The sequence below is a fragment of the Neopsephotus bourkii genome, unplaced genomic scaffold, assembly GCF_033783945.1.
Source record: "Neopsephotus bourkii isolate Nb327-2 ecotype Australia unplaced genomic scaffold, CSIRO-AGI_Nbou_v1 NB_1183, whole genome shotgun sequence".
Lineage (NCBI taxonomy): Eukaryota > Metazoa > Chordata > Aves > Psittaciformes > Psittacidae > Neopsephotus > Neopsephotus bourkii.
This window is the reverse complement of record NW_026901668.1, coordinates 1356232-1376777: the sequence shown is the minus strand read 5'-3', so window position 1 is coordinate 1376777 and position 20546 is coordinate 1356232. Positions and strand designations below refer to the sequence as shown.

Sequence of the window (20546 nt, the reverse complement as noted above, 5' to 3'; positions counted from 1 at the left end):
ACATTGCAATTAATCATTTTTTCCTTTCCTTTTTCTGTTTTTGTAGCTACAAAGTTTTCTCTTTTTCTTGTTCACTAACTTATGCTGGAAAGACAATATGTCAAGTGAAGATACGCAAAAATATACCAGTTAAAAGATCTTTCTTTTTCCTGATTGACTGGAATGAGAAGTAAGTTTTGGATCTTCTGAGCAAATTAGAATTATTGATCTTCTGAGAAAATTAAATACATATAATTCAGAGTATTCTGCAAATACATGGGGAGAAGGGGGTTAGAAAGGAGTGGGATAGCCAGAGGAAGAGAATAGGTGTCATTCATTGGAGGCATCATGGAGGAATACTGGAAATGAAAGGAGGTGCAGCCAAAGGCTGTATTTGTATCCTTTTTTGAGATCTTCTGCCCTTTGGACCCACCTCTACTAGTAATGTAATGTTTCTTTAAGGGTTGGTTCTCTTTCTAGAGGAAACTGGCTGTTGCAGTGAGGGTTTTTTTTAATAAGAAAGATCTGCAGATTTAAAATGAGGACCTTAGTTTGAGACTGGAATTTTAGAATAAAGGCTACCAACAGACTGTCACCTGTTTGTCTGCTTTGAGGAAAATAATTCCGTTGAAAAGCAAAGCATACACTCAAATTGCATTAGCTTAAGGCAATGGGATGACAAAAAGCATATTTGTGATGCATAAGAGAGAATAAGTACATGATTTTTAATGATTTGGTGGTAATACTGTATTCTTCCAGCTTCCTGGGCATGATGGGTTTATATTTACAATCTTTGAAATTTTTTGGTGTTCTACTTCACTGTTTATTGTATTCCAAATCTGCAAACATCTTGATTACATTATAATTGAACAAAGGCTACAAGTAATCTGAAAGGGTTTTCTTACACTATAATTGAATACAGAGTGCAATTCAGAACTTCTGTTTGCCTTTACCTAAGACACAAAACAATTTGAGGCTGGTCAGATGGAAGACTTTTTTGTGTCAAACCTGCTACACCTCTACATTACTGGATATTTTTCACAGCTTTCTTATACAACGCTCCTGAAAAGATATGGGAAGCATAGTATGTCTGCCCTATGATTAAGAAACAAAATGGGTCGTTTCTGGTAAGCAGTATTAGTCCTATGATGTGCTCTGATGCCTCAGTTGAGTAGGTAGTTTGAGTGTTGAACCCTCGATCTTTTGTATAATTGGTAAGTAACTGTTATCCTTGTGTTAAAAAATGAATAGGATCTTTACCATTTGTGCTGTATGAATTTTCACCTTGTCCAGGAATTTGGTTAAGTACTATCTTCTAGTATCTATGGGCAGATACAATTGAAGTGTAGGGGAAAGATTTTATTGCTTATGAGCATTTTTGGCTTCTTTTGAATTATTTTCTCATCAGTTCTCAGTGACTGAGATCTCTTAATTATTTTATTTCTTTTGCCTTAGCTGTTTGTTCTGAATATATTCCACCATTTGCTCTTTTTCCATCCTGTGTAATTTATGTTAAACCTACAGACTTGAAATATGGAATTAACATTAAGTTTACCATTCATCACCTCAGATACTTTCTTGGCATTGTGTTTGCCTCTTTTCCATATTTTGTTTGGCCTGTCTTATTTTGTTTATACTTTCTCAGGGCAAAGCCTGGGTTGCCCCAGAACTCTTCTATCTTGAGTGCTTATATGATATTAGGGCCTTGGCCTTTTAAACCAGCTGTATAACTTTATCTAACATCCATGAATAGCACAGTGAATATCTTCTCTGTTCTTCTCAACTACTGTTGAAATTGTTCGCGCACAGGGTGTCTTATTTCTGGCCACTGTTCCATTTCCTCTTTCTTCTTCTTAGTCATCCATTTGATGCAGCCTCCTGTGGTCAGAAAGGATTATACCAACTGGGTAAGCTCATATGAGCATGAATTAAAATTCTTAAAAGCAATACAGCTATTCCCCTTCTCTGTATATCACATGTCACTGGAAGGGAAATATGGGACACCCTTGGCTCATACTTTAACTCTTGGGATATATAACTCTTGTAAAAATTTCCAGGTTCTTTTCCTATTGGTGTACATCTGGAAATACTCTATATTGTATTCTAGGAAACCACTGGCAAGCATTTGATTTCTGCAGTGAGGGTCCTATGAGGTTGATTCATTGCTCCAAGTTCAGAGTGTTAACAACTGTCTGTATTGCAAAATGCATGTCTCAATTTTTTATTTTTGTCTCTTCACAGATTTAACAATGCTTTAAAGTTAAGTATAACTCCTTGTTGAGTAGTTTTATGAACACAGGCAGAGTTGTGTGCCTGTAAGTGAAAAAGGCAGAACAAGCTACCTATATAGCATGTATAACAGTTCAATTTCCCAGTAATTGCTTCTAACTAATTATGAGTGAGGTAGAGGGCATGAGATAGGGAGAGCAGAGCTGAAAGTTATAAATAGGGACATGTGGGAAGACAGTTGAAAATTGCTTCTCAATTCTACTCATGTTAACCAGAAGGAGTGGGAAATTGTTGTCTTGCTGTCTTGCTTTAAAGAGAAAGAGGTATGCAAGTTTGAATAATTTCTAAATGTTTAGAACTGATCATCTAAAATTTTGACACTAATACTAATTGGGGTACTTGAGTATTTCAGCTGGAAACCTTCTACCTTCTTTAAGTGGCTCCTCAGTGCATCCAAGGAAACTTTCCTGAAGCCAATAGAATCTCGACAGATTTGGGACTAGGAGCAAAATCTAACGCTAATTTTCCCTTATGCTATTACCTTGTCTTACTTCTGATACCAAATAACCCTTATGTTTTTTATGCTACTGTAATTTTTAAATACAAATTCTACATTTGATTACTGCTTGAATATGACTACACCTTTTTAAAAATGCCAAGAGTCACATTGTTCTGCCAGTGTAGACTAAATATCTGAAAATGAAATGGTTTCTACGTGATTTAATTTATCCTGTAGTTTGTTTTCTTAATCTCAGGTTTATGCAGATCTTCTGTTTTCCTCTGAAGACACAGGAAGGCAAATAGCTATTGGTTTATAATTCACCCTTAGGGAATGCTTATTCTGAAATATTCCCTCATTGACAAGGTAATTCTAAAGCATAAGTTTAACAAAGCTTTTCCTGCCTTTGTCAAATCTAGTTGTTGCCACTGAAGTAAATGACTTTTTATATGCCTCTTCTCAAGTACTATGACCCAACTTAATGGTTAGCAGTACTCATCAATGTATTGAAGGGATCTGTCAGTTGTATTTCCTTCAGAGTACAATTCTTGTAATTTACAGCTTGATATCTGTGTTAAGGCATCTAAAAAACCAGTAGAACTCACTTATTATAACAATGCTCAGTTTTAAAAAACTTTTATTTTTCTCTTTTCTCATTTGCTTTTAGAATCAACTTTCCTCTACGAATAAAGGCTCTTCCGAGGGAAACTATGTTGACAATAAAACTACTTGGAGTTAACAGTGCCTCTAAAAATACGGAAGTGCTTGCTTGGACATGCTCCCCATTGTATCCAAAAGAGTAAGTTCAGTTTTGTATTATAGCTTAAGAAGAGACCATTCTTGAACACTGTTGCACTCAACTTGGGAGAAATATAAAAAGACAGAAATACTAATTTCAGGACTTTCCTGTAATAAGACTGAGACAGTCACTATAAACTGCTCTTGATGTGCCAGTAAAAGTCCCATCCATAAGTTTTTCTTTCTTTCCAATACATTGTTTTTAAACCTGGCTTATGTAACTGTTTAACACTTAACAGTAAAGTTCCCTGGGCCTGTTGAAAGGCCTTGCTGTACCCATTCCTGTAGCTTTGCAAAATCCTTCTCAGCATAGCTTCTTGTTCACAATGACTGGGTTTTTTTCAGTCTGCATTCCGGTCTGTCACCCATTCATTCTGCTGAAAGTGAGGCAGTTAGTGAATGCCGCAATGATCACCTTTCCCTTTACACACCACTTTAGAAGCTTTCTCCTCTTTTTTAACCTTTTCTTTCTATAAAGCACAAAATATAACAGTGGTTTAGCGATGCTGGTAGCCTTGAGTGTCCCTGCAGTGATGCACAAACAGAGATCTAAGGTAAATTTTCTGCAGTGCTCTAAATATACTTCAGTAGGACTGAGATGTCTGAATTTAAAACAAGCCTTTATAATGATACTGAATTTTTATTTAGACACCCAAGCCCTGCGTGCCCTCTAGATCTAGATGGATACATTGAAGTTCTGCAAGTTTATGCATTAGCATGCATCTTTAAGCTGTAAATCTTTCCTCATCTGAGACATCTCCATCCACTTCCCCATATGGTGGCAATCACCATTTAAAACAAAATAAACTGAAGAAATCTGATTGCATGTATGAATTACTATGTTTGAAAGACCTTGGGTTCCACTGAACTTTAAAGCTGAGAGGCTTTAAACACTGAAAAATAGGTTGGACTTGGCTAGAGGCTTTTTCCATCCTTTCAGAAGAAAATTCAAGATTACTCTGTTTAGAGAAAGAGAGCATTCTTCTGTGTCTTAATGATTAGAGGACTTAGCTTGAAGGAAGGAAAGAAACATATATCAAGTCTCTGCTCCAAGGATTGCTTGGGCAATTTATTCATAACTTTTCTTACATAGTTAGTCTGAAGTAGAGCACATCACTCTTCCATTGTGTCTTTTTAAACAAAAAGGACATTATATTTATTTTGAGTATTTCTATCATCCTGTTGCTTAGGGTAAAATTGAGAGAAAATCTTGACTGAGAATATAACTTGAGGTGAAGTGTTAAGATGTCCTCATCCCCAGCAAGCTGACATTTTCTGAGTATAATCAGAAGCAGAGAATTACAATAACTTAATTGGGGAACACTTGGGTACCTTTGCAGGTAACTGGAATACACAAGAATACTGTCCTTGAGGACCTCTGTTGTACTAGAGGCTTTCTATAATTCAAATCCCAAGGGAATGATTTTTAGAAGATCTGAAAGCCTTCAGCAACTTGTAATATACATATATATATATATTTAATATATGCCATTGGAGCAAGCATGTTGATTTTCATTAGGTAAATCACCAAGTGATTTGAAAATTTTACTGAAAAATGGCTCCATTCTTTCCTGGTACACACAATCAGCACAGTGAAGGGGATAGAAGGCCACTTCTCTTTCATCTGCTGTATAATTGTAGAGCTCATTGCTGAAATGACCCTTCAAAGCAGAAATAAAAGTTCAGTTGTTGGGGAGGAATGATTTAGGAACAGCATGTTCAACACCCCTTAATATGATAGCTGTGTCATTTACAATTACAGTAATTACTAACACAAAGAAGCCTAAATGCTTTTTCCTCTTTCAGGCAGCCACAGCTCCGCAGAATTATTCATTAACCATGATTACAATTGATAGTCTGACTGGTTTAAAAATAAGGATAGCTCTGAAATTTTCTGAAATGTGAAATCTGAAAATATCTGAACATTCACTCAGCCTGCTTTTCCTTTTCTTTGGAAGATGATTTTTTTTTTTTGTAAACTAGCTCTCAGAGTTACCTACTTATCAGCAGGATTAAAACTGCCAGGTAATTCTTAAAAGGTAATGCTATCAGTTGAAGTAATTGAGAAGCAACAGTAGGACTTTGAGAGGCCTTTTCCTGCTCCACAGAAAATGCTTATAAAAAAGTTTATAAAGGTTTTTATTTGATTCACAAATTTTGTGGAAAGCATAAACTGTTTGAAGTGAACCCAGCTTCACTACCCTTGCCGCTGGAATGGAACTAAACTTGGAGACTTATTTCAATAGAGTGTTTCTTAACTTGAAAGTATGTAGCAAGAAAAATTTGTAGCTATAATGTCATGCTAATGTTTCAAGAATACCTTATATTATTGCAGAGATTATGGTATTAAGGTCCCTAAATGAACAAACTTTGTAAATGTGTATAAAGAGATTAAAGAAATCTCACCAGAATATCTTTGACAAAACATTTCTAACTTGGAAAATAACACTTTCTCAAAAGAAAACTTTCCTTAGAGTTGAATTTGAGTTCTAAAAAGTCTTAACATTCTCATGTCTAAGATTTAATTTACAGGAGAAAGGACAGAAGTAAGCTCTTTGAAGAAGCCAGTAACCCTGAGATATTTGCCTGGGTCATCAAACATCCTTGTTCAAATTGTTGTCCCAGTTGGTCACTGAGCCATTCTTCTCAGGGTCAGCAAATATGAGTACAGAGCGTGGCCTCTTTTTCTCTATTCAGATGCTTGCTTAAAAAAAAAAAAAAAAAAAAAAGGAAAGAAAAATTAAAACACCGGAAAAAGAAAATAAATGTCAGACATTAAAAAATACTGTTACTCATTTCTGTCCCATTATATCTTGTTCTGATTAAAACCACAGGAATTCCATTTGATCGGGTTGTGGCTTATGTTAGAAAAAAAAGGAAAAAAATAATTGTCAGTTTTGGGTTATTCTCAGATATTATGAATCTTGATTTTTGACTGCCCTAGGGCAAAAGAACATTTTATTTTAAAGGACTCCTCTCTGTAAATTTGATATCTATGTTCTCTTCCAAAATGGTTATTGTCATTGTATGGCTGCTTCTCTCCTTTACACTCTTATTCCTTGTTTTACTTTGAACTGCAGATGAGGGAAAACCAACTTATTTTAACATACAAAGTATACAAATTCCTTTCATATGTTTCAAGAAGTGTGAAGAGTTTCTCATGCTTTTGGGCAAGACCATGTCAAAGTCCCTTGCCAAGGCTGTAGCTATTTTTTGAGATTTTAATTCTCCAGTTCTCTGAAAAAAATACTGGCTAAGCACAGTATATGAGAAATACAGAATAAAATAGAATCAAATCACAACTGTTTAAATAGAGCATATTGCTTACTATTTAGAATTTCATATTGAAATCTTTTCTCCATACCTGGTCCATGTTGAAATGACACAATACCTAAAAATGTTCCCAAGAATCTGGCCTGTTTAATTTTGGTGTTTGTTGTTGTTAACAACTTGTCAGTGAATAAATGTTTAGTAAATTTCAAATTTGCTAAATTTTCTGAATTCTAGTAATATCTCTCACTATTCTGGTGGTTGTCTTGTGAGTGTGCTGACTTATAACATGACTAGTTGGTGGATATACAGGGCAGCCACTAATTATCAAATGCGATTGAGATTGCTGCTTACCAGTTTTGCATTTTTCTGTGCAAATAGTTTCAGTCTTTACAAAACTGAGCTCCTGCAGATATTTTCCAATATTTGCCTAAATATAGCTGTTTACCTTAAAATTATAGCTTGTAAACTTATTTTTTAGCTTTATGTTTTGGGGCAAAATTAGGAAAGGATAAGGAACGTAACTGGAAATTTGTTCTGAAAGTCTGGAATATTCTGATAATTTTGTATTTGCTGTATTTAGCACCTTCAAATTTATGAAAATTACCTAAACTAGAAACTCTGGGGATGAAAGATGTGGTCCTTATAAATGTCCGTAGAACATTTAGCATTCCTTTGCAGATGAAAATTGTATCTCTAATTCAAATTTTCTAAAATTCTGTAGCATTTGTAATTAGAATAAAGTAGTTATGTTGCAATATCATTCGAGTGCAGAGTTAAGACTTCTTGGTCCATAAGATATGGGGGTTTTAATAGCTTAGAAGCTTTGAATTTCCTTTAAACACAACTCTGAATTTATGAGGCTTATAATGTCAGTTTTGGGGATAATTACATTATTTAACACTATATTTTGTCCTCATTTTCCTGGTATATATGATCTAAACAGTCCCTCTAATGTTATATACTCTTGGGAATTAACACAGTATTAACTATTGTAGCTGCCAACTTGACCAGTAGGTGAACTTCTATATCCACATTTCTCATCGTTACCAGGTAGCTGACTTCAGTGGGCCTGAATCAATGCCAATAAAGCCCTTGATGGTGCACCTATAGCAAGAAATCTTATTAGACAGAAGAGGCAATTTGAAAAATGTTTGAAAGCCAGTGTACCAACTTTGCATTCTTTCACATCAGAAAACTGTGTTTGTCTCTTGGGCTGAACAGTTGAGTGATCCAGAGCTAATTAACAAATCAGGAATCCATCACCTGGGCAATTTGGGAGTTGTAATGTCCCCCACGTTGCCCATTGCTCCGACTTGGCTGACTCTAACACCACCATTTATTTTGAACTGGTATTTCCAAACAGGCAGAGCAAGCAATAAAAATTTCCTCTTGTTGGGTATGGTGAGGGATGTGTTCTACATGACTTCAGAATACAGGTTGATTTTGTTAACTTAGGATAAAATTTGAGCTGTCCTTAAATAGCAGTGTTCTCTTCTGTAATAAGGTGGGGAGCTTATTTTGGTTGTGGTAAAAAACGAGATCTGGGAATCTGTGTAATTCCAGGGCTTTCCGTCTGCCCTGATTTTACATGAGCATATAAATAAATAAATGGCAGTAGGCACAGAACAGCAGTTGTTTATTCACCTTCTGATGTGCTTGATGATGAAATTTTACATGGAAGGCATTGTCTATGGCTGTGATTGTTATACAGTCTTTACAAAGGACAGTATGACTACCCTCACCTTATAGATGGGAAAACCGACAGGCAGAACAGGGAGTGAGCTGCCTGAGCTCATCAACAGAACCAGGTAACACAGAGGAATTTGTTCTATAAAGGTTATGGTTGTCACATTCATGATGCTACCTCCTTCCTTTACAAATGGATCCTGCATGTTCTCCTCTTTCTTTCTCTTTTTCTAAAAACAGTGATGCATCTTTTTATTGTTTCATTGACCTGTGTGTTTCAGAAGCAGACCCAGACCTGAAGAATGTTAGCACAGTGTCCCAGAGATTGCTAGGGAAAACTATGCTGCAAAAACACACACTGTATGTCACAGTTGTCGATGCTTCTTCACAACTGTTAAAACATGCCTCCTGTGTTTACAGACTAGGCTTAGTCCAAAGACTGACTTACTGATTGAAGATACATAAGTTGTTCACTTATTTATAATGTATAAATTAGGCTTCTCTATTTACAAGGCATAAATATGTATCTAGTTCTAAGAAACAAATCTGTACTATCAAAGTAGTTTAATGTCCTTGGTTTTACTCACAGTCTTGTCATTTGCTTTAACATTTGAAGTCTTCTCAGTCCAGCAAAGACTGGCTTTATTTGCTGTTTCTCTAGTTAGGAGTCTGAGAACCCACTTTATCTTATTCTTCCTTATCCTCCTGGAAAGTCTTTGGCCACATCTGTACTGGGTGCAAATGAGTTGAAATAATGAGCTCAGGAAATGCCTCAATTAAACACATATGTACAGTGCCTCTGAGGTCTGTGGTACTTCTTGTATCTGTCTATACAGGTTTCCCAGGAAAAATATTCATTATATGTATTCTTTTTCTTAAAGCCCGCTATAGTTTTAGAGCACAATATGAAAGTGATTAGTAGTAATGAGAGCTCAAAAGGATAATTTGGTATTTGCATCCATTCAGTTTTCAGCTGCTCCTCTCCCTTTTAACAGAAGTGCCAATTAGTTCCAATTATGATGTAAACCTCTGTCAACAAAAGAGTGGTTCAGGAGATTTGACTCGTTTATTAAAGGTCATCCGAGGACACATAACAGAAAAACAACTTTGTATCACCACTGATTAATTCCCTATTCACATTAGTGACCTAATTGTGGAAGACTTCAAATCACACAACTGCTTTCCCCCAAGAACTATCTTTTTCACATCACAGTTCCTTTTTCTACCTCCATTCCCCAGGAAATGTACCTACAGCTGCAAAAGAAACTTCAGAAAATGGTTGTTAGTAATCCTCCTAAGCTGTGTTTTCACAATAACATAAAATATTTGCACTAACTACATGAACAGAAATGAATAGCAAAATCAAAAAATTACCTCTGAATTAGTTTTACAGAGTGTTTTCTATAAAAATGACTTTGCAGGAGTTTCTTATTTCTTCTTCAGATGAGTTAGCAACAGTTTATTTTGGTTTGCAGTTCAAAGCTGCTTTCTTACCGCGATATTGCAAACTCATGTTGGGATCAAAAAGTCCATCTGGGTTCTCTTATACACCTAACATCCTCATCTCAGGTAAAAGCTGCACACTCAAACCTCATCTACGTGGCTGGCTGTTTCTGCTGCAGTGGACAGCAGGAAATCTTGGCTCATTTCCTTGGTTGTTTTGACTGAGCAGTGCTTGGAATGATCACAATAAAAATTATTTGTCAGTAAAAAAGATGTTGAACATAATAAAATTTCTGACCTCACTAAGCATTAAGATGTGGACAAATTGCAGGTTAAGTCCAGTGTACTGTATCTTCCTATATTCAGGTACTATTTTCTTACTTTGAGCGAATTAGTTATGATTAGAGTTTATACCTGAACTGTCTGGTTTTATTCAAGTTCTCTAGACTGAATTTTGTTGACCTACCAAATCATGCTGGTTTTCTTATCTGCAGACCACATGCATGCCTGTTTCTGATAAGACTCTTGTACATGTAGCGCTCAGACTGGTACTTCAGATCATAATCCTTCATCTGTCCAAAACCCCGTATGCAGCACGTATGGACAAACTACCCCACTCAAACTCCTTTCAGCTGTTTGGAGACTCTGATATCATATTCCCTTTTCCCTGCCATCTACACATAAAATCAGCAAAGGTCCTTCAAGGTTGCAATATAGGTTACCATGAGTTTGTTCTTTTTGTGGAATAAATTCATACCACTCCCCACCTTAAACAGTGTGTTGACATTTTGCAATCCTTAATATGTTTGTCCTCAAAATTAAATCTTGAGGTAGAAATATGGTGTTATACTTATTTCACACCTAACTTAAATGGCAAGTCCTGTCACACAAGAAGTCAGTGGTAAAGTGCAGAGTTGACCTAGAATGTCTTGGCAGCATGATTTTGTGTCATGATCCCTGTAGCTGCACAGATATGACTAGAGAAGTGAGGCCATCAGTATGCAACCTCTACTTATCTAGGCCAGTTTTTTATTAGACACATAGAGATAAAAGGTTTGTTTTCCTTTTGCTTTTTAAGCTATCCAGTTCCAAGTTCTTTGATGTAATTTCAGTAAACCCTGTTCAAATTGTCTCCAGTACCCAATGCATTAGTCTGTGTGTGTTGCAGGCAGCTTATTCATGGAACTATACTACTTAGCATGACATTGTACAGCACGCTTACAACAACGATGATTACCCCAGGCATCTGCAGTACTGCTACACCAACCTCAGTAACACTGCAGGTAAGAAAGCTAGAAAGCAAAGAGAAAGGTTGTTTTCTAACAAAATTCAAGAAAAAGGGCTGTTCCCATGGCTTATCAAGACCTCACAAATTACAAATCCTATTTCCATTATAGCTGCTCAGAGACAGCATGTTAATTTTAGTGGATGGAAGTCTGTAACTGCACAGTGGCAAATATGTACAATACTTTCCATATCAGATGCCACCTCTGAGGGCCAAAGAATATTTTTAAAGGGTAATTTTTGTTGGTATAATCTTAGTTCCAAAAATACTTTTGGCACAAAATAATAACTTTGATACCTGACTTATAACTGCCTTTTCAAATCTGAGCTTTTTTTCTGAGTTCTATTGAATTGTATGCCGTTATGAATATACAGCTTGCAATTAGACTGAGTAGCATAAAGGATTTGTAAAGGAACTGGCTACAAGCAGTTCTCAATAAGCATCAGTATAGTTCTCTCTTGATGACTACATGCTGAGCACCCACTCATTCTGGGCAGAATGGTGCTTTCAGTATTGAAAATACATTATATCTGCATGGTAGTTTTGTCACCTTTCCAGTGTAAATTAGCAACTGGAAACTTCAAGAACAAAGCCAATTGTTTTCTATATTAGAAAGCTGAATAACTGTTCAGAAATGACATGTAAAAGCAGACAATACAGATAAATGACGCTGTCCTAAAAATAGCCTATTTTTGATAGATGAGCAAATGGAGATTTCCTAGTCTGAGAACTTCAGTCAAAGATGGTGCCTTAAAATAGCTCCCCGTATTAATAATGAAGGGCAGTTGTAACAATAAATGGCTATTAATTTATAATCTCTCTCTACTGAAAGAAACAGAACAGGAGGATCTCTCATTCTCTCCTCTTCACTTTCAGTTATTCCCATACATGTGGCAGTATCATAATCTGTGAACATGTTGGAAATGTCATAAAGAGAGCTTTTCTGATGTGATTGACAGGACACATTTTGTATGGAATAACTTTTTTAACCTTTAGAAAAGAAATGCAGTTCTAATATGTATATTAAAAAGAATAGATACAGATGATTATGATGTGCATTAAAAAAAAAAACCACAAGAAACCAGGAGGTGCAAACTGAGCTGAACTTGGAAGAACAACCTGAATTTCTAGCAAAGTTTATACTTAGATTATCAATCACCTCAAGCTTTTTAATTCCAGTTCAATGTTTTATTTCTCTTTATCTTAAAAACGTTTTCCTAAATTTCTGACAGCTATAAGTGTAAGAAATGAAAAATTAGTAGATGCCATAGAATATGTATAAAACTTAACAACCAGAAGTTAAATCAGGAATCTAATTTCCATCTGTTACGCTGGCAAACTATAGATCAGAATTATGCCTACTTTTATGGAAAAAAAAAGGCAAACTAAAAAAAGAATCTACATTAATGAAAGATTTCCATTTAAGAACCATCTCATTTAAAATCAAGATAGGAGGAGAAAAAAAACAGGAAAAAATTATGTCATCTGTATGTTCTTACAGTTTGGATAAAATTGAAATACAGTGGATGAAATTCTTCCAGGAAGGTTAGTGACAAAACTCCCAGTGATTTTCATGGGCTTTTATCACCAACACATTTAAGTAATATATTACATAACAGTGAACGGCCTCAAAGAATTAACCCCTCTTCTTTCCGTCATATTCTGTGTGCCTCCTGTACAAATCCAACAGATCATTTTTTGACAGTTGTATCTGAGAATAAATGTGGCTAAAAGGACTTATGACTTCTTTTTGTTCTGTTTTTAAATAAAGATTGACTGTCCAGAAACTAATTTGGAGTTCATTAAACCTGAACCTGAAGAAAGAAGGGGTGATCTTGAAGAGCCAACCGAAGACTGCCTGAAGCATATTGCGAGACTTTCGCAGATATGCTCTGTCTTGCTGTAAGTTGTACCCCGCCACCCCTGCTGATTCTTGGCTTGCTGTACTTAGCCTATTGATCACAATTAAATGTATCCAATTCTGTAAAACCAAAATTTTCCTCTGAGAGAGTTTAGCTTGATTGATTTGAGTAGTAGCACCTCTAAATGGGAGAATAGATCGCAGCAAAGCCTAAATAAGCCCCTGGAGGTGGCATTGTATTTTACCAGTTTAGAAAATAAACTAATTTTTGATTCAAAGCATAAGATTTTCAGGTGATGTCATTAAGTCTATATCAGCATCAGCAAGAAATCTTTGGGTTCTGTGAAAATTAGCGTCCTTTAGTAATAGTATATTTGTAATTCAGATATTTTAGTTAAATGGTATATGATCATTAAAACAACCTGTGTCAAGTTACAAGCAAGGAAAGAAGTATGGAAATTTTAGCTTTCACAGAAAGTGGATAAAGACAGAGTGAAACAAACCACACTATATATTGAGGCAAATTAGTATGCTCAGCTATATGTCTGCTGTAATATCAATTAGGATTATGTACTGTGTATAATAACTTTGGATATAAACAGAGTGGAATTGGGAACACACATGATTAGAGAGCCATTGTACCAATCACAGTTCATTGTGTGGGTTAATCCTCCATCAAAGGCCAAAAGGTACAGTAGTTATGTGATTCAGAGCAGCCCTGCAGAGAAGGACTTGGGGGTGCTGGTCGATGAGAAAATGAACATGAGCCGGCAGTGTGCGCTTGCAGCCCAGAAAGCCAACCATATCCTAGGCTGCATAAAAAGGAGTGTGACCAGCAGGTTGAAGAAGGTGATCCTGCCCCTTTGCTGTGCTCTTGTGAGACCTCACCTGGAGTATTGTGTGCAGTTCTGGTGTCCTCAACATAAAAAGGACATGGAACTGTTGGAACAAGTCCAGAGGAGGGCCACGAGAATGATCAGGGGACTGGAGCACCTCCTGTATGAAGACAGGATGAGAAAGTTTGGGCTGTTCAGTCTGGAGAAGAGAAGGCTGCATGGAGACCTCCTAGCAGCCTTCCAGTATCTGAAGGGGGCCTATAGGGATGCTGGGGAGGGACTCTTCATTAGGGACTGTAGTGATAGGACAAGGGGTAATGGGTTAAAACTTAAACAGGGGAAGTTTAGATTGGATATAAGGAAGAAGTTCTTTACTGTTAGGATGGTGAGGCTCTGGAATAGGTTGCCCAAGGAGGCTGTGAATGCTCCATCCCTAGCGGTGTTCAAGGCCAGGTTGGACGAGGCCTTGGATGATGTGGTTTAGAGCGAGGTGTCCCTGCCCATGGCAGGGGGTTTGGAACTTGATGATCTTAAGGTCCTTTCCAATCCTAACTGTGCTATGATTCTATGATTATATAACTTAAAGTTACATCAGCTGTCCCGGTGCGGTATGATGTATTTGTTAAGAAGACTTTTCTGTGCTGTGTTGGTTTCTATCTTATAAAAAGGAGAAACAGTGATTAAAACCAGACAGCTGCATGGTTGACCAAAAGGCTGTTGAATCCAGTAGTGTTATGAATCCTGATTCCGCCATTAAGGAGGTGGGCTGTGTATCCCTGATAGGAATATCAAGAAATCAGTACAGGAAGAAAGCAGTACCTTACCAGCACACATACAAACATGCAGCACTGGCACAAAATGAACATGCACAGCCTGATTCTGTTCCTCCTGTCTTTCTGATCGCAATCAGCATCTGCTGGTGGAATATATATACATATAATATACATACACATACATATATATGGTTTTATATGTAGTGTCACAATAGTGAATCCTCCAGTATTTGTGCTAAGATAGTCTATCCAGTAGCTGGCCCCAGATCTCCCTATTCTCCCCAGCTGCTGGCACCCAGACATCCAAGCCCCCAACATTCACAATCACACTCGGTTTGGTTGCTGGTGCTTGGCCCTCTTCCTGTTACAGGCATCTGTTTCCCCAGTAGCTGGTCCAGATATATGGCCTTCCCAGTAGCTGACTTTCAGACCCCTGTCTTTGGTAGTTGGCTCAGATCACTGGTCACCGTGATGAGCCAACGTCTTTTGGCTGTTGATTAGTGAAAGCATCAATGGGACTGAAGGAAATTAACTTCACCATATGGCTCTTGTGCTCTTCACGGCCCTACACTGTATGCTGCTTTATGACCTTTGGCAACATCACCAAACCAGGCCAGACTGGGGGAACCAAGACCAAGAGAATTCATTTATTACTGCCTTCTTGACTGACTTCTGGAAACATTCCAGATGTGAGCCTTTGATTCCTTTCAGGATTACTGCATTTGAAATATAAAGACCAGAATACTAACCATCTGATATAATGGCTGCTCTTAGAACGTGATACAGCCTGCTTGTGAGCTGTGACTCCCAGCGTAAGGATCAGAGACTGGTTTGAAGTCAGGAAGATAACTGTCTTGTTTCTGCCATCTTTCTTTTCTTCGGTCATTATTTTTCTCCTACCTTTCACTGCTCTTTCAGCTTTTTGTCACTTAGCTGATCAGAATGTAGTTTGCCTACCAGCAGTCATGAGTGCACTGTTGCTGTGAATTATGATTAGAAATGCTACTTCTGAAGGGGGACTAGTGAAACAGGTCTAAAAAATTGCAGAGATGCTGCACATTTTGCTCGTCTGTTCACAGGAGAGAAACTTGCAAGTGAGAATCAGAGCTGGGGGACAGAAATTTCCATTTGCTAACTTTGCTGCTTTCTCCTCTTTTTGCCTTTTGTCTTGTTCTGATTTAGTATTGAACATGAACAACAAAACCAGCCCAGAAACATTTAAATTCATATTTGCCATTTCCCTCCACAAAAGAAATAGTTAAAACTATCTAACAAAGCTTTCATAGAAGCTGTTTTCTTCATTTAGCTAAAGGGATTAATGAAAACTTTTAAACTGAAAACCGCTGAATTATTTAAGTTTTGAAACTTTTTATTTGTGTTGAGAAGAGAGCTATATATTTTAATATAGCTGGTACATGGTGGGAAATCTAGATACACTACTACCTAAAAAACCAGACTGCTTTTTTATCAATAGAGGCTTCATAAACATCTTATCCCTATTGAGCCAAAGAAATGTCCTTATTAGCATAACAATCTTCAGATGCTGTACGTTTGCAAAGTACTTTTACCAATGTTCTTAAATGTCCTGCTACGTGTGTTACAACTAAGAAGCTTAATATCCAAAACTAAAAAAACCCATGCCCTACCATCTCTGATCTTTAAAACATGGAAAGAGAAAATGGTATTGCCTCTGGAGTGAAGTCAGACAGAGAAATCTGTTATTTAGAAAACCTGATACAAGGATTGATTTCTTATCTCCCTTTGCAAGCTGAGTAGAGGCTTTAGCTGCTTTAATCTGAACAACAGATTGTCTAGTTTGGAGGATGGTGTCTGAAAGCTTAAATTTCTGTTTCAAGTCAACATATAAAAGGGGTCGTTTAGCTGAACTGTCCTGCAGAATATCATCCAAATGCATAAGATTGCCAGACAGGCAATAAAGTCTCAGACCTACTTTTATCTCCTTTCTGTGTGTGACTTCTTCACACGAAGACATCTATTGTCACAATAGACATGCTGTGAATTCTGAAGCTGTTACTTGAAATGGTTACCAAAATGGCACTTTCCTTGAAATGATTACTGAAAGCCATGACAGAATTTGTATCACAGTTAGGTTCATCTTCTGCATAAGTTTATAAGCTTATTCTCCTAAAGGAATAAAATAAACATTCCCTCTTGTGACAATAAAAAACATGTCTATCTTTGTACCAATATTCTCAATTCCTAAATGCTTGGCAGTTCAGAATTGCAAAGAAAAAAAGCTCTCTAGTGCATGCAGAGCCAAAGGAACTCATTGCTATGAGCTGTGAAAGCCACAATCTCAACAGAGCAGGGGTAAGATATTTTTTAGCTAAGAATATCCCAAAACATTGTAAATAAAAAGATGACCTTGAAAATAATGTGAACACTTGGATTTTGGGCCCTGCTTACACATCTGAATAATGAAATGCTTGACCGAAAAAAAGCTGTTTACTTACTGCCTTCAACAAGGTTTCTCACACCTTGCTCTGAAGTATCTAGGTCCATTTAGTTATGTACTTAATTAGATGGATGACCAGTCTGGTGAAGTATGACCAAGAAAACTGATATTTCTCTTGGTTTCAATAATGATTTGTGTGAGATCAGTTTGCAGTCTCCAAGCTTGCTTTTGAAGGCTCTGATACCAAATTAAGGAGAATCAGCCTTAGAATTTAATATGCATGAGGCAGATATCTGAATTGTTGACAAATCAGAGGATATATAGCATAAATTATTCTGAGGCATTTCTTACTATGTTGAAATATAGTGTGAAGAGTGGCCATTTTATCAGTGTCATTTAGATAGCTAATATCTCTAGGAGGAATGTGGTATTGAATCCTTCTTTGTAAGTAAGTACAGCGAAGCTTGGTATGCTAGGCCTTGCAAACAGACATACAAGTTGCGGGGAGCTTTGTTTCGCTTTTGCAAACTCGTATCTGTGCTAGGGATAATCACTGTGTGTGTGCACATGGATTCATGTTCTCGTGTATGTGCATGGATGTGCCTAAACCTGATTTTAAATGTGAATATGCTAAAAATAGACACACCTGCACTGAACAGTCAAAACAAGGGCAGGAGTGAAAGCTATGGCTTTCAGTGTTGTGTGTCTAGCTGTTACGGTAGTTTATTAGAGATGATGTGTAGCAGAATGATGTAACAATAATTTATCTGGTGATAACTGCTCCTTTCTTTGTCTCTGTCAGAAAACCCCAGTAAAAACAAACAAACACCACCACCAACAGAGACAGTAGAGAAGAAAAATGAGAGTGCTTGGAAAGTGAAATAACCATATATGTGTGTCTTTTGACACTTCATTTTTATATGACCTAAGGCTGAAAGATCCAGAGTATAAGTATCACTTTTCTTATAAAAGCTGGTCTGCAGAAAATGATACCCTACCCCAAGGAAAACACGTACTTAGCTGAAAAGCAGTGTACTGTATGACTTGGCCCCTCTGTACAATAACTGTTGCTACACAAAGCTCCAGGTGGTTTTAATTTCAAACTGAATTTCTAATCTTCTCTTCCAGACTCTCAGAGCAACAGAAAAGAATCTTATGGTTTTATCGTTACTACTGCAATAATCAGAATTGCTCCCTTCCTCTGGTACTGGGCAGTGCACCCAGTTGGGATCGAATGACTGTATCAGAAATGTATGCCGTGTTGAGGAGGTGGAGATTTTCTAACCCCCTGGAGGCACTTGGGCTTCTGACCTTCAGGTAAAGGAAAATTAACCAAGTAGGAAAATAGCAGTAAACAAATAATCACATGCTGATTAATTCATCACCATGTCATGCTGTGGTTCACTGACTGTGCTTTCGATTCTGTCCCTGTGTCAAACTGAAGTTATAGTTGCAACTCTTGTGATGACCTTGAACTGAATATGCCAGCCCTGCCTTCCTGGCTGAGAAGGTTTTCTGTTCCTCAGGGTAATGAAGAGTATTTCATTCTCTGTATCAGGTTCAGTCAGTTTCTGGTAACAAGAATACTTAGCACTTTCATAGCACTCTGTATCTTCAAGCAACTGTACAGGCATGAAGTGACTAATGGGAGATAAGGAGGCCTGAATTTGCTTCTAGATTATGACACCATGTAAATACATACAGTCCCACCTGTAGCCTGTCTTTCTGAGGCAGATAGGATAAAACTTTGAAGTCAGTTCTCCACACCTGGAGTAAATTCTGTTGTGGTACCTTGTTCTACCCTTACTTCTTACACTCAGAGTTGATTATTGGAAGGCTTTCTTGATGCTGGAGATAGTCTTACCTGTGAGGTAATAGGAGATGTCAGGGGACAGAATCTGTGTCAGCAGTTGCTTCTCCTCCAGAAGGAGGAGAATACTTGGGAAGTACTGTACATTAGGTGACCTACCTCTGAAAATATTAAACGTGCAGATGAAAAGGTTGAGCAAATTTGGTCTATCAAGCCCTTGCTTTTCTGGGTAAGCACAAGCTGCACCAGCTTTGCAATCTCAGTTCTGTGTTATGCATTTAGAAAAATACCTCACCTAAAGCTTTACTTGAGAAAAGGCTATATATAATCACTTCCATGTTATTAAAAAGGAGTTATTTAATAGTATAAAACTGACTATAGGCTGTCATTTCCCTCTAAAAGTGATTTCCTAAGAATACCTAGTTTATATCTGAACTATTAGCAGTTTCATGTTTCTATACATGTCTTTTATATGTTTTGCAGGAATGACGGCAGGGAAGGTCCTGAAAGATCAGGTTCTGGAGCATATTACTGTTCCCTTGTTTACCATTACTAAAGTATTGTAATCCATTTTTAATAGGTAAAAGAGACATAGAAGGGAGTATATGGGCTGTGTGTTTTCTTACACAGCATGGAACGACAAGAGATTTTGAGTTTGTCAGAGCATGGCAGGCTTTCAGATTAGACCTTTTGTCATTTTTTGTTTCTGTGTATGGGTGGCATTTCTGCAAGTGAAGAACTGGATCGTTCTTTGAAGATGCAGCTCTGCATCAGGGTGTGGTGCAGAATATCAGTCCTGTCAGGTGCTTCACAGGATATTTAATATGACTCAGCCTGACACAGACCTTCTTAGTGCGTAGTAGATAGAGTATACACACTTCCTTCTGGCACCTGCAGAGACTGCTGGCATGAAAAGATGGGAAGATGTCATCACTTTGTCTCTCCTGGTGTCATCACTGGGAGTGGCTGGCACCTGCAGTCGTGCCAAAAAGTACTTCTGATCAGGATCTTAGCTGGTTTGTCCCTTTAGTTTCTTTCTTACAAAAGATAGCATCAGTCCAGTTTATTTGCTTCGTGCTAACAGTACAGAAAGAAGTTCTGTATCAGAGTGCAAATCCTCTTAAAAAAAAATAAACATGCTGCCCTTCAGGTATCCACAATATTTTGTTGGTGCATGAACAGCTGGGAAGCTAACCTTTGGAAACAGAGGGGCTACATTTCCTTAAGGATGTCTAGTTTCAGAAATGTCTGGGTCACATGACTTAACTACTGAGAGACATGTATATGCAAATAGAGTGATTTGAAGGAGAGGAGTACTTCCGTACAAATGTATTTCTGAGGTTTCTTCTCTTGGTTCTCTTTTTCTCAGATTTCAATCATTTTGAAAAGTAAAGTAGCACTGGATAGGGTCCAGCTTTCCTTCACCATTACCTTCACTGACTTTGGATTTTGAGCTTCGTAACGAGTTGTTTTTGAAGGTTCATTCAACTTTATCCTGTGTTATGTTTGGCACTGACAGTTCATCAATTCAGTTCCTCACTTCTGTCATCCACGAAACAGCTCTCTGATTTCTTGTTATTACTGAGACACAGCTGAAAGATCCAAGTTCATATAAAACACGAGTAGAATATAAAAGAAATTCTCTTTATATATTCAGG

At 37.2% G+C, this 20546-nt stretch overlaps 1 protein-coding gene across 3 annotated transcripts in view; it reads left to right on the top strand.

The window, feature by feature from the left end:
• Positions 1–20546, top strand: part of PIK3C2G (phosphatidylinositol-4-phosphate 3-kinase catalytic subunit type 2 gamma) — a 210475-nt gene that overhangs the window by 62132 nt on the left and 127797 nt on the right. For all 3 annotated transcript variants that reach the window (XM_061363896.1, XM_061363895.1, XM_061363897.1), the window contains exons 12-16: positions 47–169; positions 3375–3506; positions 11076–11190; positions 12964–13094; positions 18207–18395. In XM_061363896.1, coding sequence (XP_061219880.1) covers positions 47–169; positions 3375–3506; positions 11076–11190; positions 12964–13094; positions 18207–18395 — 690 coding nt within the window. The remainder of the gene's footprint in view (positions 1–46; positions 170–3374; positions 3507–11075; positions 11191–12963; positions 13095–18206; positions 18396–20546) is intronic.